This window comes from Dicentrarchus labrax, unplaced genomic scaffold (genome assembly GCF_905237075.1).
Source record: "Dicentrarchus labrax unplaced genomic scaffold, dlabrax2021, whole genome shotgun sequence".
Classification (NCBI taxonomy): domain Eukaryota; kingdom Metazoa; phylum Chordata; class Actinopteri; family Moronidae; genus Dicentrarchus; species Dicentrarchus labrax.
The window spans coordinates 3,569,176-3,588,656 of NW_026136704.1; the positions used below are offsets into that span (position 1 = coordinate 3,569,176).

Sequence of the window (19,481 nt, forward strand, 5' to 3'; positions counted from 1 at the left end):
GATGGTAGAGTGATGGGCTCACCACGTTAGCAGTGCCTCTCCAGCTACAACCGGTCCACACTCCATATTGTGGTCTTTGGGATTTGAACCAGTGACCCTCCGGTTCCCTAGCCAAGTCCCTACACACTGAGCTACTGCCACCCCAAGATCCCCATGATCCCGTGCCACTGTCAGTGTGAGCTCTTTTTCCACCGGTCAACATGTAACTGCTATCATCCAGACAACCCAGAGTAGTAGACAGGAGGAAGAAGCCCTGCAGCCGCTAGCTATTGATTTTCACATGATAGCACATCACATGCTTTTATTGTTTGGGGAGCTCAACAGTGCTGACCATGATTTCTTTATTTTAGTCGATATGTTCCCATAGAGATCCTGTAGCCCCCATCCTCCTTTCACACCCCTCATTGACCAGTGTGCTTTAAATTGGGCAATAGGGGAATAGTATTGTTAACACCAGCAGGGGAGGGCAGGAAGTGGTACTAGAGGAACATGGAGGGAGAAGAAGGAGAAGAAACACAGGCTGGAATCCCAGCCCTCGCAAGCATTCAGTTCCAACTTGCCAACAAGTCCAACAATCAGTGGTTGCTGATTTAAAGCAAGTCAGTGTTTACAATAAATTATTATATTATACAGTTTATAGTTAGAATAAGGTAAGAAGGAAAATCTATTATTTTGCTAGAACAGGTTTTTTCTGTTTTTAACACATTCATTTTGCTTGTTTTAGGTTTGGCACATGTACATGTAAAACCCCTCGCTCTCAGCATCAGAGAATGAAACTGTAGTGCTGGCAAAGACAGAACAAACTGATTTTCTACTATTCTACTGTGTGTTTGTTATGTACTAGGTCTGCACTGCTTCCAGGCAATAGCACAGCCTCACCAACTTAACTTCCAGTGATTACGATGGAATCATTACAGCCTGTATAGATCTAGTTTGGGATTGTGTGTGAATGTTTAGAACAAATGGCAGTGTTGTTTCTTACTGATTGCAGTTATATTGGTGGAGATTTTGCCTCATAGGGGTATGCACATAATTCCTCTTTTACTAATAACCAGTGCTTATGGCTCTGATGAGTTTGTACAGTATTGGGGGAGAGAAAATAACCTTTTTTTGTTTTGCAGTCCACAAAAGCCTTGTAAGTGCTATTGGGATAAAAGCCCAAATGAGAAGCATTACCCCAGTAACTGCACTCATTCATTTTGGTTTGTGGAAAGCAAGTAACTACGATATCTCCGCGTGATAGTATGAATCTTCATGATCGTCGTACCTAGCTGACCAGCTTCCGCAGTAATATTTGCCATGCACCATCACTGAGACAGAAAGATGGGAGAAGAGATTTAGAGAACAGTTTCCTGCATGTAATTGTGTAAGACAAAATGGCAATAACAGCAGTTGTCAGTTCTGGTGTTTGCTTTATTGCTCCCTAACTGGACGTAATTGTGCACATAAAGAAAAGAGGAGAAATCCTATTCCATGTCTCAGTCATAAAAAGCTCTGATCTGATTCTACATCTCATTTTAGCACATCCATACCCACAGGGAATTATTGTGTACACAACACAGTTGAGATTATATTTTCTTCTAAATACATATTCCATAATTGTGTAAATACTGAAGAATTAAACTGCCATTTAGTAGTGTAAAAGTGCGTTGAATGGTCTGAAGACGAGAAAGGCGCTATACAAGTACAGGTCCATTTACCATTACCATTTGTTGACCTGTTTTCTGGACCTGGGGTGGACATGTGGTATTGTAATTTTGACTTGAAATGGTAAATGGTAAATGGTAAATGGACTGTACTTATATAGTGCTTTTCTAGTCTATATGTTGTGGAAGAGTTGTGACAAAGATGTACCGAAGCATGGCACTGAAGCTTTTAACTCACTTTATAACTTCTCTGTGTCACTTCACTTAAATATTAGTTTTATGTCTAACCCCGAAATTCCACTGGGCTTGGCTTTAACCTTGCGCCTGCGTTGCGGTTTGGCTCTGTGAGTCACTCGTCTTCAAATCCCACCGAGAGCATTTCAAAGGCGGGCGTCTTCAGAGCATGTTGTGTAAAATGTGATCTGGAGTCTGCACATGGTATTTTATTCTGAAAATTGTTTCTGTGTTTAACTTCCTGCTTGTGCGCCATGCTTTGTGCTGCTTCACTCAATTGGGTCACGGCTTCTCCACCAGTGAGTCAATCTCCCAAGGCCAAGGCCCCATATTAAAATGCCCAACTTTACAGCAGAAATAAACATGTTTACAGCCTAGTACAAAGAACGTTATTGGTCTCGTTAGTTAATTTCATGTACAGGGGTGAATTTTTATATAACTCATGTTTATTAAATTTTTCAACAGGTAAAACAAGAGCACATATAATAAAAACAAACAAACAAATAAACAAACATTTGCCTCACACAGATATTCAGGTCCAAATTCGTACAGGCATAAGATTCAGGAGTAACATCCTATACAAGTAAAAATACATTTAAAATAAATAAATAAAATGAAATAAAATAAATTGAGGGTGTATTGTTATGTTTATCATATTTACATGATTAAGGAAAGTTATGCCGAAATAAAAGTAAATCAATTAAATGGTAAATAATAAATAAAACTGTCCCTTCTAAGGCAGAGCATTCAGAGCTATGACACAAACCCTCTTGTGAGAATGGTAGAAATATTCAAACCAACCTATGAGAAAGGGTTCCCATGTTTTACGAAAGGCATCATCATTGCTGTGAAGTTTACATGTCAAATATTCCAATGCAACATATTCAAGTATAACCCTTTGCCACTGAACCTTAGACGGGACTTTATCTGTGATCCAGTTCAAAAGAATACTCTTTCTGGAACAGAAAGCTTTTAAATTTGTCATGGATGGACATATCAGATATGCCAAGTAGCAGATATAGAGGGTTATTATTTCTATTGATAGACAGAATCTTATTAATTTCCTGTCCTATGACCTGCCAAATCTGCTGTACTTTTCTACAATACCACAAACACTACCAGTATAAGACTACCAGTTTCTATTTTACACTTGGGGCACAATGGAGATGCATTAGGGTTGTATTTATGACGTTGAGAGGGAGCTATATGGGCCCTGTGTAGGAGCTTCAGTTGCATGGCTCGGGTACAGACATTCAGTGTTTTTGCGCTTTTCCAAACATCATTCCAACCATCATCCGTTATCTTAACATTAAGTTCTCTTTCCCATAGGCCTTTCAGAGAGGTGGTGTTTGTGATGTTATACTCCTTAAGGATATTATAGAATAAGCTAATAAAACTGCCAGATTTTTGCAAAAAGAGCTGTCTCTCTAGGTGTGAGATATTTTGACACTGTGGTGTCCTTTATGACAAAATCTCTTACTTGCAGATATCGAAAGAAATCCTGTTTTTGAATATCATATTTCCTTTCCAACTGACTAAAAGACATCATGGTAGGATCTTCCAGTAGTTTGTGTAAAGTAAATATTCCTTTTACCCAAGTCCGGAAGTTATTGTCCATTAGTCCGGGGGAAAATCAGGATTGTCACATATTGGAGTCAAGACAGAAGTGAATTGAGATCTGCCCTCTAATTTTCTGATGGCATGCCATGCCTTAACTGTGGCGATTGTAATACGTTTAGTACAAGCAGACTTTAAAAATTAATTTTTCCTAAAAAACAGAAGATTACTTAAAGGGTATTTAGACATTGAACTTTCTACATCCAACCAGAAAGATGTGGATTTATTATGCACCCAGTCCACTATAGTGCGCAAATGAACACTAAGCTGGAATTTTGTAATGTCTGGGAGATTGAGACCCCCCTCTGAGGGTGGAAGACGTAGCGTAGCTATTTTCAGGCGTGCTTTCTTCTTAGGGATAACCAGGATATTGGGAGTGTGTTCCATCTCTCTAGGTCTAGCCTTATACGCTCAAATATGGGTGGGAAATTTGCTTTGTGTAGTTGTTCAAACAATTCAATTTTATTTGTATAGCGCCAATTCATAACAGAAGTTATCGCAGGACACTTTTCAAATGGAGCAGGTCTAGACCGAACTCCCTATAACATTTACAGAGACCCAACAGTACCACCATGAGCAAGCACTTGACAGTAATATTAGCAATGGGAGTCAAGCAGGACCATGGCAGGAGGCTCCACCAGGATCCATGAGAACCTGCGAGACGAGAAAGCACAAGAACTCCGGGGAAGAAGTAAAGTTAGTAACATGCATTAATGGGACATGAATGAGTGCAGAAAGAGAGAGAGGAAGAGGAGCTCAGTGCACCATCGGAAATCCCCCGATAGTCTAGGCCTATAGCAGCATAACTAAGGGATGGTTCAGGACTCACCTGATCTAACCCTAACTGTAAGCTTCATCAAAGAGGACACATGGGTGTTCCAAATTGACAAAGCCTTCTGGCGACCATTTAAACGGGAAGGGAGATGGGGTTTTAGGTATCTTTTTCAGACTACCTAATGGCATTACTTCTGATTGGTTGAAATTTATTCTGTAGCCAGAAAAAGTACTAAACATATTAATGGTCTCAATAAGAGTTGGAAAAGATACCTCAGGTTCAGTCAAACAATCAGGACATCAGCATAAAGAGTAATCTTGTGTTGTCTAGTTGCGTCAGTCAGTCAGTCGCTCTCTCTCAGAGCCGAAGGATCTGTCCTAGGTTTCTGCCTCTTAAGGTAGTTTTTCCCTTGCCCCCGTCGCCAAGTGCTTGCTCATGGTGGCACTGTTTGAAAAGTGTCCTGAGATAACTTCTGTTATGAATTGGTGCTATACAAATACAATTGAATTGATTGCCTCAGCAAGTGGCTCAATTGCCAGGGAAAAGAGCAGGGGCGATAGAGGACATCCTTGCCTCGTACCCCTAAAGATTTTAAAATTAGAAGATTGCAACCCATTTGTAAGCACCGCTGAGAGGGGATTTCTATAAAGTAACTTTATCAAGAATATACATATTTCACTCAAGCCAAATTTGTGTAATGTATATGTGAGCCGTGCTAGGGGTGGATAAATTAAAACACAGGGGCCGACAACGCCACCTAGGTTTAGCTGAGGCCTAGGACCTCTTAGAATCACCAAATTAAAGTTAGGGTAAACAGGTTCTTTTATGTCAGGGGAGAGCAGTAAACAGTGTTATTTTTAAAACAATGAGTACAGCCAGTAGGAGTTGAACACAATTTATTTTAAGATAAGTAAAAACAACTAAAAGCTCTTCCTTCAAAGAAACTAAAACAAAGAACACAAACAACCAAAACCCAGCTAAAATAATGCAGCACGGATGGAGTGGGAGGTCAACAACGGCAGTCGCAGGTCTTTGGTGGTAACCACCTGCTCTTCACCTGGCTCCGCTCTCAGGCAGCCTGTCGAGGGAAACTCAGGGCCAGTCAATGTCCTTTAACAAGGCACAACTTTGTATATTACACACCACACAAACACCGGTCTAAACGGGACTTAGGCGGGAGGGAGAAGTTTTACCTTCTCCCAATTACAGCCGCTAGCGGTCGGTGTTTGCTCCGGTGTCTCTTCAGACCTCTTCCAGGCCAAGATCCGCTCTGTCTCTCTGTCTGCTTCCTGCTGTCCGGCCCGTTGTGCCCTCCGTGGCCTCCCTCGTGCTCGGGATGTCTTCCATAGTGTCCTTTTTGTCTAAAAACAGTCACTCCACTCTCTGGTCCCAGGTGTAAGTCCTTAAGCTTGATTAAGGTACATCTCCGTGGGGGAAGTAAAACCAACGTAACACAAACACACACCACACTTCAAAATAAAAGCATGCAGTAATAAATAAGGCAAGAACACAGCAACCAACAAAAACACAGCAAATTCAAAGTAAAAGCATGCTTAAATAAAATCAAACTTCCACTCCGTGACATATAGGTATGGCATTTCCACATCGTCGAATGCCTTCTCCTCGCCTATCCAGAGAAAGCACCAGACCATTCAAAGACTGCTCCTGAAAAACTGGATTGTGTTTAGTAATCTGCGCATGTTATTGTATGAATTACGATAAGAACTATAAGAACTGGGAGTAAGCTTTCTAGTTTTGTTGCTAATACCTTAGAGAGGAGTTTCAAATCAGTATTAAATAGAGAGATGGGCCTGTATGATGCACAGTCTTCGGGGATTTTACCTTTTTTTTTAAATTAGAGAGATGTGCACTTCTCTCAAAGACCGGTAAAATGTCTTTCTTAAAAGAGTCATTAAACATATTTAAAAGCCGGTCAGTCAATAAATCATGGAACTCTTTGTAGATTTCACTACTGAATCCATCTGGACCTAGAGTTTTACCAGACTGTAGCCCTTTAATAGCATCGAGTACCTCCTTCTTAGATATAGGACCTTCAAGAAATGTTTTCTGGTCATCAGACAATCTAGGAAGGTTAAGAAACAAAAGTGTTAATTTTTTCAGTTGTATCAGTTTGTAGTCCAGATTTGTACAAATGTTTGTAAATTTTTTGTCTGGCAAGTCTGATTTTACCTTCTGCATCTTTTGTCCATAATCAATTTAAAGAGTACCGAAGAGCAGAAATCTCTTTAAGCTTCTGTACAGATTTTTTGACATATTTTTTCCCAGCATATTTCAGTTTGGACTCTAAGATTATTCTTTGTTCATTCTGCCTTCGCTTCTTAGTGGACATATAGGATATAATAAAACCTCTTGAAAAGGCTTTAGATGTTTCCCACAGCAATGAAGGATCATTGGTGGAGACTGACTTAACAGCTAGAAATGATTGAAATTCCTCTCTAAAGTTAGATATGAACTTGTGGTCTGTTAATTATATTGTATGAACACAGCAGCATGATCAGAAATAACTATATTTCCTATAGAGCTGGAGATAACTGACTGCAGCAGGATTCTCGGGAGAAAAAAATAGTCAATCCTAGTATAGGATTTGTAAACATTTAAAAAGAAAGTATATTCTTTCTCAGCCATGTGTTGGGCTCTCCACACATCTATATAGCCTAGGTCTTCACAAAGCGCTGCGACAATCTTGGCTTGAGGTGAAAGTGATACCCAGGTTGGGATTTGTCCATAATAGGATTCAAATCTCCTCCAATAAACGTGTTTCTGATATTAAGATCTATAACTTTAGAAAAAGAAGAAGTAAGGAGGTCACTTGGGTGTCCAGGTGGGTAAATATTCATTATAGCAATTTCTTCCCCATGAAGTGTGCCTCTCACAATCATGTAGCAACCTGCTATGTCTTTTGTACAGTCTAGAAGTTTGAATGGTACATTGCTCCGGATTAAAATGGCCACACCTCTACTCCTTGAAGTAAAAGAGGAATAATAAACCTGTCCAAAACATTCCTGTTGTAATTTAATTTGTTTGCTGTCGTTTAAATGTTTCTTGCAACAGCGCTATGTCAACCCATTCCCTTTTAAGATAAGTTAAGATCTTTTTCCATTTGACAGGTGTATGGACACCCTTTACGTTCCAAGTGCATAGTTTCAAAGTTACGTGATCATGGGTTATGAACTAAAATATTGCCTGAACACATATTGCCTGTATTATAATCTATAACAGAGTGAGCCAAATAGAACCAGAACATAACATTATAAAAAATATAACAAAAAACAGTGCATCTAAGGCACCTCCTGCCTAACATTGGCTTAAAATATACACACTGTCCTTCTCCTTAACTTAGAGGAGCTGGAGTGAAAGGATTCTCTAGCAACAAAGGAAAGATATCTATCTGGGAGGTCGGGAGGCATTGCATATAATGATCCTACAGAGCTAACAAACAGAGTCAGTGCTCCAAATCAAGTGAAATGCATATTCATTGTCTAACTACAAAACTAGTGAAAGTCCTACAAATCCGCTCCTCAGCATGAAGACTTACAGATTAATGTTCACACATCGTCATGGGGGGTATCCTTCAGAGACTGGATGTATTTCTCCACCGCAGCTGGGTCATGAAACATCTTGGTAGATCTGCGATAGGTGACTCTCAGTGACGCGGGGTAGACTTGCCTGTAGTCAGCACAGAGCGCTCTCAGCTGCTTCTTCACTCCATCGTATCCCTTTCTCCGGCGGATAATGGATGCTGAAAAGTCCTGAAATATCATTACTGTCGCATCTTCATATTTCAGCACTTGGTCTTTCCTTCCCATTTCCTTGTTCATCTTGATAGTTATGAAACCTGACCAGCACCAGCCGCGGCCTCTGGGTGGAGGGGGGCTTCAGGGGCAGCGTGCGATGCGGTCTCTTCAACTTCACCTGACCTGACTTTGTTTTAATGTGAAGGATTTTAGGGAGCATAGCCGTGAAGAACTGAGTCGGGTCTTCTCCCCCAGCCTCCTCTGGGAGTCCGACGATACAGATGTTTGTACATTGTCAGCCCGCTCACTTAATACACACACCATTTTTTCTGGCGCTTTAAATTTTCCATTGACCGGGTCTGTGATGTTAGCTGTAATTTCACCCTCTGCTTCACGAAGTGCCAGTAAGCTAGCCTCGGCTCCGGTGTCGGTAATGGTGCTAGCTCCTGTGAGGGCTTCGCCAGCCTGTTGGTTATGCTCAACATCATCAGGAGCATGGCATGCTGTTGGATTGTCCCAAAAAGTAATTGTCAATGTTCATATTAGGTTAATGAACCATTAAGAGGTTGGAGTGCTATTTTTGTAGGGTTAAATGAATAAATTAGCTAATTCGCACACCAGCTGTCCCGAACGTGACCATCTCTCACGCCGCCATCTTGAGAACCTCTATTTGCCCATTTTTGGATTAGCCAGCAGCCAGTGGAGTCAGGACTGCCTAGATGGTGATGGCCACAGCCGACCACGCTGGGCTTCACAATTGCTCTTCAGGAATCTATGTGGGACATTACAGAGACTAGGTCCATTTTTCTTCCGACAGTCTATGGTCTCGACAAGGAGCATGTGGTGCTGCCTATCCGTCCAGCCTGAGGTCGGTCTGTCAGGAAGTTCAGGGTCCAGTCACACAGGGCGGTGAGAATGTGAGAGCGATTGATTTCACTGCTGGCCTTACTACCTGCCTTCAGTTCCCACTCTGCTTTTGTCACCTGGAGGGTTACTAATTGCACCCTGCCAAGTGGCACAGGCCCATCCATCACTCTTCATCCTCCCTCTGGGCAAGGAGTGGGTGGCACTGCCAATCTTAAACCCACACTGAGAGACATTTACTGTTGTCTGTCTGAGCCCCTCTCTGTACATTTCTGCTCCTCCACATCTGTAGTTAATAAAAGCAGGGGGCACACTGCTTGATGAACCTCCCATCATGGAGCATTAGCAAATGGGCACCAGGCTTGTGCTGTGACACCATCCCCCCTCCCGGCAGCACTTCCCTGTATCCACCTCATTGGGTAATAATTACAACCATCCTCCCATTCACAACAGTTAAACAAGAACTTGGAAGGGTAAAGTGGCTTTGGCATGTTGTTTTTTTCTACCTCTGGCATATTGATTGAGGCATAATGATGGTATCGGCAAAGCCATTGAAACAAAGACTCTATGACCTTAAGCAAATGGCCTTGGTGCAATCCAGGAGAAATTAGCATTTCCGATTTCCCTCCCTGAAAAAGACAGTAAACTTTTACACTACATGCCACATTTGCCCTTATACACATATTCACTCAGTGATGGCAAAGCCCATCCAACAGAAGCTAACTAATGCATTCACTAGTGCACAGCATCAGGAGCAATTCAGGGTTCAGTATCTTGCTCAAGGATACTTGACACGTGGCAGGAGGAGCCAGGGATTGAACCAACAACCTTCCACATGCATCAGTGAGCCTTGGCCACCCATGACCCTGTCTCCGGTTCACTGCTTTTCCTTCCTTGGACCACTTTTGATAGGTACTGACCTCTGCAGCCCGGGAACACCCTACAAGAGCTGCAGTTTTGGAGATGGTCTGAACCAGTCTTCTAGCCATCACAAATTGCTTAAATCCTTCCCAAAGCGCTAACATTGTTCCACAGCAGCAGTAGCCTGCAGAGGTGTCTGTTGACATTTTATTCATTGGCCTTGTGAGCATGAAGTAACAGTGGATGCTGATTATCTCAAAATGACAGCTAGTCGGCCTGATACTGATTAATCAGTCTGAAAAAAAACAACTACTCAATGTACTCCTTTCTGCTGCCTGTTTGCTTTCCACTCTATAGTTAATGGTTTGTTTTTCATATCAAATATCTGCCAATCAATATCAGCCTACATGAGTTGCATTTTTTACCTTATGTTTTAAGGCCTTTCTTTGTCATCTGTGATGTAAAAACAGCAGATTTCCACACAGTCTGTGTGTCCTGCTCATAGTTCAGTTTGAAAATCCCAGCACACTGCGAAGGGGCAGGCAGACCAAAGTCACACACTCTGTAGTCATGACCCCTCGCCTAGACCGCCTTTTACCAATGTGCGAGAACACATCTGACATAGACAATTTTATCTGCAGAGTTTGTTTCTACGGTAGCCCAACGGGCAAACCAAACACTGGCTCTAGATAGGGCCTTTCACCAGTAGATGCAACTGAATCCTACACACTGGTCCTTTATATTCTTGAATTGAGAAAGGTGCTGACAAGTCAAACAGTCAACAATGCTGGCTCCGCTCTGCTAAAGAAAAGTTTTCCGAAATGCACTTTTAAGACGACAAACATTTATTTAAAATAATATAAGAACAGTTGCAAAAGATGTTGGCTGATTATTACACTGATTCATTTTAAAGCAACAATTAGTCCCTATCTGGCTGAAATCTTTGCTAGCTGGAGACCCGAGAGCCACAGATGTAATGACGTACATGTTTGAACTTTGAAGTTCAATCTTTGCTCTTTAAATAGTCTTTCATAGCCATAGCCATGTCACTACTGACAAACAAAACATTCTCAAAAACCTAACCTAAACCTAAAAAACCTTCTCTAAAGCACATGCCAGGATGTAGACATTAAGAAAGAGACAGACACCAAATGGTAAAAGTGAACTGTCATGTTGTTTTCTGTGTCAGTATTGTTTTTTGCTTTATGCTCCACAGGTAGAATGCAAAAAGGCCCAGCCTAAGGAAATAATGTTTCCTCCAGGGGGGCGAGGTCGGGCCAGGGGCCTACCATACACTATGGATGCCTTCATGCTGGGCATGGGCATGCTGAGTAAGTACACTGCTTTTGTTTGTGTGTGTGTGTGTGTATGTATGTGTGTTTGTGTATATATTTATTTGACACAACTTAATTTGACCTTTAAATGGACATGTCTGTTATATGAGCTTATATGAGCTAGAAGCGAGCCACACAAGTATCATTGGTTCTGGGAAAGCGTCTCATCCTCTCAGCATTTTAGCGTCACAGCAGCATCTTTAGCAACAGTTTGCTAACCCACAACATAGCTAAGCTATTACTTGCTGAGTCGTTGTTAGCTCTATATCATGGTATTTCTCATGGTATTGATTTTCTCCACAATTGCTTACCCCATCTTTAACTTTGAGCCTTTGTTGAAGAGAGTAAAGAATGATTTAGACCAGTGATACTCAACTTGTGGCAAGACAAATCTGGCCCATGATAGGATGCCTGCCAAATATTTTCTAATTTACAAAAATAAATTGATCCACCCTGGAATTTATTATTTTGTTACTTTATACCAATTAGTAAATGGATGCCTGCTAGTGTTTCAGCACTACAGTCTCAAGCATTTTGCTCCTATATGTAAATGTAAATTACATGTGTACACTTCACTGTACTTCACTGGGAGAGGGACCCCTTAAGCCAGTAAATCTACATATATAACTGATGGCAATTATGGTGAGTGGATTAGTGTTATACTAGTCTGATACATATATGAGTATGTTTGTGTGCATTGGTGCCTGAATTCTGAAATCCACGTTGGCAAAAATACACAGATTTGCTATTCTCTGACTCTGACTTTCCCTTCTTTTAGAGGAAAGCTCAAACATTCCGATAGCTTAGCTTAGCTGGTGATGAGCGTCACTTTCACCAGTTAAAATGACAACAAAAGATGCTGGCAGCAGATCATATGAGCTGGCACTCCATGAATAACTTGCCATTGTCTAATTAAAGTGCTCTCTGCAGCTGCTCTCTGCACCTAGCCAAAGATCATTTGTGAGGGAGGAGCTTTCACTCTGTAGCATCACTGTATCACCGCAACTGGACCGCTTCTGTGGGAGCAATATGCTTCCATACATTTCAGTTTAGATTCAAATGAGATTTTCTTAACAACCATATCTTTCCTTCTCTCCAGGTTACCCCAACATTGTAGCTACATACGGTAGGGGCTACACTGGCTTCACCCCAAGCTATAGCTACCAGTTCCCTGGTAAGTTCTATCTTAAACTGTTTAATTCTTCTTCTTACACACACTGGGGCACACACATACACACACACACACACACACTGGGGTGTCAGATCTCAGCAGGGTTCCTCAGGATGAATGTGTAATGCTGTTACATCAACCCAGCCTGGCCAGCTCTGCTCAAAGGACAAATTCACTCCTGGCAGTCCACACACCGCTGTCTGATCTCAGTGAAATGCAATCCCCCTTTCTCTTCAAATTTGATTTGATAAGGTGACACTAAGCTATTATTTCACTATTCACTACCTCTGAAGACCTTTAAAATGGATTTCCTATTTTAGTAGCCAGGGCTACTCCTGAAAAGCTAGTCCTCAGAAATACACGCTTAACACCTGATTTCATGCTTTATGTGGTAGAATGGGAGGTGGGCTGCTGTGCCAACTCCAAGCCTTGCAAACATGTGACATGCTTTCTTCTGACAAGCTAGAGAGAGAATTGCTACTGCTTTGAAATGTGTTTTCCATGTATTATTTAAATTCAACAGGTTTTATTGATCACACGTTCAAGCAAGCTAAGATTCTTTCTCTTGACTGCTAATTGATTGAACACAGTTGTTACCAGTTCCTGCTGGAACCTGCTAGCTGGGCAAACTTTTCATTTTCTTTTAAACATCTAACAAGGAGGTAATTACCAGGTAGAACCTGGGCATACCGGAAGTGAATGTGTAGTATTTGGAAACAACTCAGTGTTGAGCAGACGTTTTTATTTGCCACATTCATCTTAAAGAAGGAAATCTTAAATAGAACTCAATGTGTTTTATTTTACCATTGAAAGTGGAATTATACAGCAGAAAAAAGCTGTATCACATCTTTGCACAGAATATACTTGAATACATTTATTAGGGCCCAAGCAGCGAACTTTGCGAAGGCCATATTGAAACTGAAGGAATTCTTATTTTTTCTGAAAAGAATTGAATTTGGCAGCCGCAACATGCTCCAAAACTCACGTAATGTGGTACAGATGGCAAAATTCTGTAGTCTATGGGTCTGGCACGTGTGCGTGGCTAAATGGTCACTATCTGTTTAATGGCGTGTCCGTGGTTTGGCGTCACATTTTGACGTATCATACTTTGTCCAATCTCAACAAAACTTGATTTGATAAGAGAGAGTCCCACCCTGAACACATCTACATGCCAATTTTCAGTCACAGTCTTAGTGACACATGAAATTTGATGCAACCGCAGCACACACCAATGCACGGGGACTGTGAGGGCCCGATCATTGCTGCTTTAATTGCTGATTTTGTTTTTTCATGGTTGGATTCCTGTGCTAGGGGCCCTGGGACTCTTCAATTCTAATCAATTCAATTCAGTTTTATTTGTATAGGGCCAATTCATAACAGAAATTATCTCAGGACACTTTTCAAATACAGCAGGTCTAGACCGAACTCCTTATAACATTATTTACAGAGACCCAACAGTACCACCATGAGCAAGACCTTGGCGACAAGGGCAAGGAAAAACTGCCTGATAAGAGGCAGAAACCTAGGACAGATCCTTCGGCTCTAGGTGGGTGGTCGTCTGCCTCGACCAGTTGGGGTGAGAGAGAGAGAGAGAGAGAGAGAGAGAGAGAGAGAGCGACAGACAGACAGACAGACAGACAGACAGACAGACAGACAGAGGTGCACAGCAGTAACCCTAGTTTATGGGCTCCTCTTCAAGACAAGGATCAGGTAGTAAACCAGGAACCTACTGAAGGTTCTTATTATGTCAGTTGATATTGTCATTTAGTCTTAGGTTCTCCCAATAAATCTTCACTTTAAGTCAAGATGAAATGAAAAATGAATTTTTACCCTTTCAAGATTGCAGGCCCAGTCATACTGTACCCCTATTTGACAGTGTATACCAAAAATGTACAAAAACTCAATTTTGTTGTATTTTTACAAATCGTGAACCAACCAGTTTCAACCAATAATATAATGGCATCCATCCATCAATCAATCAATCAATCCTCAACTTTTAGTGACATAGAAATTCAATAGTTAGCTAGCAAGCAGTAGTATGGCTCCTGTGTTTCTTGAGAAAACCCAGACAAACACAGTGAGACAATGCAAACTCCACAAAGACAGGCGACAGCTTGCCAGATGGGGTTCAAACCTCAGACCCTTAGTAAATGCTGAGAAACAAGGAAGCCACATTCCTGCAATGTTTCAAGGTCACTCTTGTGCAAACTTGCCAAAGAGCTCACTGTGGCCAGAATACATGTCTCAAATTCTATTTGTAAAATTGTCACCCTGCAATGTCTCCCTGTTTGACCGCATTAATTAAAAATCTAAAAGTTTGGATGGAAATACAGGCAGAGAAACGGAGCAGTGCTGGAGGAGTCCCATGGTGTGACAAAGCTAGAGGAAACAGGATTAAAATACGTTAGCCTCGGGACTGTGCTGCCTTCAAGGCCACAGACCACAGAGCACCAGGGAACACAGCGGGCTGCTGTCATTCTTCACACACTCTCACACACACATAGCTGATGGCCCACTAGGGTTGGCCAAGACAGCTTGTCAAATCCCAGCCTCCTACCACTGTGATATCTCCTTCAACTGCCCTTGCTCCTCAACAGTGGTTGCTCTGTGTGTTACTGGTGGCAGAGCTTTGTCCCCTGAGGCTGAGTAAGGGCTCAAGGCCTGTACCCATGTAGCTAATCACTAACGTTTTATAATAGGGGTGTACCATATGTTTTTTTTCCCAGCAGATATGCTAACAACTACCTGCTAGTCGTGGCCGAAATTATAATTAATAGTTTACTACTTATTAGTTATGCTACAATTTATGTTATTTTATCATCAGTTTGTGCAATATAAGAAATATGAAATATATATATATATATATAGCTGATAATAGACAATAAAAACTACATTCCGATTGCATTAGTAAACTGTTTATTGTTGCACACATTTTATTTACTATATTAAATATCTGAGAATGATTACCAAATGATTTGTAAAGCTTTAAAGGTCCACTGTCTAAGAGTTAGGAGGCTCTATATATAAAATATTCATAATTATGTTTTCATTAATGTATAATCGCCTGAATATAGAAATTGTTATGTTTTATGTTACCTTACATTTAGCTGTTTTATCTACAGACGCTGCAGGTCACTTCTCTGTTTCTGCAGTAGCCCAGAAGGGTCAAACCAAATACTGGCTCTAGAGAAGGGCATTTCGGTTTTTCTCACATTTCATAGGTGGGTGAAGCAAGGGAGTTGCAGTTTGCAATTATACCACTAGATTAGTGGCATTTAGCGGATCACAACCCCCTCTGTAGCACAGTGAAATAACTTTTAATTCGAATTTAATTAACTATCAATTGACCATTTATTAATCATGTTATTACCTCAGATCTTCTCTGACAGCCTCATCCAAACATTTGTCTGCCTGCTCTGCACATTAGCAGCTGATGCTTTTGGTTAATTATTTTGGCTTAGCTCTTAATCCCATGAAATGATTTTGCCTTTTCCCTGTGATTTTTCAGATGGCACCAAAATGACCTTGGTGCTTGGACATGAAACGTGAAAAGCCTTTTTTCTCCCCTTTTCCCCTCGTAGCGTTGATGGATTTAGAATAGTCGGCTCACCGCAGAGGTTAAAAACTGACTGCTGAGAAAGCAAGGAGCTCATCTTTTTCTGAAGCACTGCCCATAATCCTTGCCAGGGACCCAACTCAGAAGAGGTCAAATGAAGCGACTCATGTTGTATATGTTTGTGTCTGTGTTCATTCTGCCTCTCCACTTCTATTCTACCAGTTGTTTTTGGCTCAATTTTGCAGTGTTTTATTACAGCATTCCGAGTCAACTTCTTCCATTGCCTTATCCTGTTTTCATATTCCATTTAGTGCTTCCTTGAATGTAGTTTGTGATGCGTGTGTTAGACACAGCGCTGATGGTAAATGGCAGCAGTAATGATTACAGTTTACGGTCCCATGTTGATATTGCTTTGGTATATTTTCTATAGACATGTCATTTGTTTACATGGGCATCTTCATTTTGTTGTGTGTACTGCAGTGTGTAGTAAGTGTGATACAGAACAATAATTCCAAGAGCAACTTCGAGGCTTTGTAGTGGCTGGAGGATTTAGTTGTGACAGTATAGGCTGTGTGCAGTGGTGCAGTTGCATTGGGACTACTTACCGTGATGAGATATTGGCGAGAGGAATGGTATCTTCCTCAGCTTTCTCTGGCCACTTTCCCATCCTTGTCCATTCTACATAAACCAATTGTCTCCTTGTATTTGTCACAGTCCATTTTTGTTGGAGGACATGTTGGCCTCTGATGAAAGCTGAAGGTTGTGGCACAGCAGTGCGTGCCTGTTTATGCATGTGTCTGATAGCAAAGCTCCAAGGTCACAGCCTCTTAGAGGCAACTTCCTCTACAGGCCCAGCTAATAAAAGCTCCCCCTCCTTTCTTTCTTCCCACTTTCTGCTTACCTGTTTGTTGAGGGCCATGCCTGGAATTGATGTTTCACTTTTGATTAGTGCCTAATCAGTTATGCAAACAGTTATTATTGGAGATACACACACACTCACAAGGCACATTAAAATACATGCAATGCTTTACACTGCTGCATTCTAACACAAATTCAGAGATGCCTCACTTCTCCATAGCTGAAATGTACAACCTGCATCAAAATAAGGTGAAAGCCTTTAGCCGAGTCTGTCTGATGAAATTAAAATAGGGCTGCCAGTATGGTAAAAACATCATATTGCAATTATGTTGACAGATATTGTGAAATGATCACCAATTGTTATAGGAATGATAATTTTTACATCATAAATTTAATGAAAAATTATGCTGTACTAAACATACATGTTTCATTAAACCTGGAGAACAACAATTGTAGGCCAGGGAACTGGGTTGGGTAACCCCAATATATATAATATATATAATATATAAAAATGTAAATTAATTGGTATGGGGACAGGTAAAAATGGAGGTGGGCAGTGGACGAGCACAAAAATGTGTGATGAAAAAATGTGCAGAAAACCAACAGCAGTCACAAGCTAGGGTAAGTCATTGCTTGTGACTGCTGTTGGTTTTCCATTCTGGCATCTGAGTTTGGTAATGTGCGTGAATTTGTTAAATTATTTGCCACGTGTGTTTGTTAACATTAGAACAGCTGTAGCGAGAACAGGAGCCGGGAGGAGTAGCGGCAGCCCGCTACACAGTGGAAACTGGCACCGTGTTCAGCGGTAGTTTAGTAATCCACGGTAGTAGGAACCTAGTTGTTGTTGTTGTGAATGTACGGCAGGCTGTAGCCAGCGATATATAGCGCAATTCATTACTTATGGGAAACGTTTCAAGAGCAACAGGCTTACCTCCAAGAAGCACAGCACAAGGGAGAATTCAATTCAATTCAATTCAATTTTATTTGTATAGCGTCAATTCATAACAGAAGTTATCTCAGGACACTTTTCAAATAGAGTAGGTCTAGACTGAACTCTTTAAAACATTAATTACAGAGACCCAACAGTACCACCATGAGCAAGCACTTGGCGACAAGGGCAAGGAAAAACTGCCTGTTAAAAGGCAGAAACCTAGGACAGATCCTTCGGCTCTAGGTGGGGTTGGGGTGAGAGAGAGAGAGAGAGCGAGAGACAGACAGACAGACAGGTGCACAGCAACAACAGTATTGGCGTGGCAATCTAGCAGGACCATGGCAGGAGGCTCCACCAGGATCGACAAGAACCTGCGAGACGAGAAAGCACAAGAACTCCGGGGAAGAAGTGAAGTTAGTAACATGCATTAATGGGACATGAATGAGTGCAGAAAGAGAGAGGAAGAGAGGAGCTCAGTGCACCATGGGAAATCCCCCGATAGTCTAGGCCTATAGCAGCATAACTAAGGGATGGTTCAGGACTCACCTGATCCAGCCCTAACTATAAGCTTTATCAAAGCAAGAGGCCTGACCATGAAGAGCTTTGTAGGTAAGGAGGAGGATTTTAAATTCTATTCTACATTTTACAGGGAGCCAGTGCAGAGAAGCTAGTACAGGAGAGATGTGATCTCTTTTTCTAGTTCCTGTCAGTACTCGTGCTGCAGCGTTCTGAATTAATTGGAGCGTTTTAATGGACTTATTGGGGCAACCTGATAATAAAGAGTTGCAGTAATCCAGCCTTGAAGTAACAAATGCATGGATTAGTTTTTCTGCATCTGTCTGTGATAGTATGTGTCTAATTTTTGTAATATTATGTAAATGAAAGAAGGCAGTCCTAGAGCTCTGCTTTATGTGGGAGTTAAATGACAAATCCTGATCCAAGATAACTCCAAGATTCCTGACAGTGGTGCTAGAGGCCAAGTTAATGCCATCTAGAGTAACTATATCTTTAGACAGTGAGTCTCTAAGGTTTTTGGGGCCAAGAACAAGAATTTCGTTTTTTTCTTAGTTTAACAACAGAAAATTGCAGCTCATCCAGAATTTGATGTCCTTAAGACATGTTTGTAATTTAGATAATTGATTAATTTCATCGGGCTTGATTGATAGATATAACTGCGTATCATCTTCATACCAGTGAAAGTTAATGGAGTGATTCCTAATAATGTTGCCTAAAGGGAGCATATATAAAGTAAATAGTATTGGTCCAAGTACAGAACCTTGTGGAACTCCATGACTAACTGTAGTATTTATTGAAGATTCATCGTTAACATGTACAAACTGCGAGCGATCTGATAAATATGACTTAAACCAGCTTAGTGCGGTTCCTTTAATGCCAATTTGATGCTCAAGTCTCTGTAAAAGAATATTATGGTCAATGGTGTCAAATACAGCACTAAGATCTAATAATACAAGTACAGAGACAAGTCCATTGTCTGAAGCAATCAGAAGGTCATTATTAACTTTAACCAGAGCTGTCTCTGTGCTATGATGAACTCTAAATCCTGACTGAAAATCCTCAAATAAACTATTGTTATGTAGAAAGTCACACAACTCTTTGGCGACTACTTTCTCCAGAATCTTAGAGAGGAAGGGGAGGTTAGAAATCGGTCTATAGTTGGCTAAAACCCCTGGGTCAAGAGTGGGCTTTTTAAGAAGGGGTTTAATTACAGCTGCTTTAAAGGACTGTGGTACATATCCTGATAATAAAGAAAGATTAATCATATCCAGTAAAGAAGTGCCAATTAAGGGAACAACTTCTTTAAGCAGCCTAGTTGGGATCGGGTCTAATAGACAGGTTGATGGCTTCGATGAAGAAATGA

General features: G+C 41.1%; 3 protein-coding genes across 10 annotated transcripts in view; 1 reads left to right on the forward strand and 2 right to left on the reverse strand.

Annotated features, from left to right (window-relative positions):
* Positions 1-19,481, reverse strand: part of LOC127362358 (gap junction delta-2 protein-like) — a 678,509-nt gene that overhangs the window by 519,804 nt on the left and 139,224 nt on the right.
* The window catches only part of LOC127362369 (uncharacterized), a 384,160-nt gene that overhangs the window by 314,978 nt on the left and 49,701 nt on the right, over positions 1-19,481 (reverse strand). The window lies entirely within an intron of this gene.
* Positions 1-19,481, forward strand: part of msi2b (musashi RNA-binding protein 2b) — a 295,771-nt gene that overhangs the window by 227,557 nt on the left and 48,733 nt on the right. For all 8 annotated transcript variants that reach the window (XM_051397988.1, XM_051397987.1, XM_051397991.1 and 5 more), the window contains exons 9-10: positions 10,969-11,083; positions 12,186-12,260. In XM_051397988.1, coding sequence (XP_051253948.1) covers positions 10,969-11,083; positions 12,186-12,260 — 190 coding nt within the window. The remainder of the gene's footprint in view (positions 1-10,968; positions 11,084-12,185; positions 12,261-19,481) is intronic.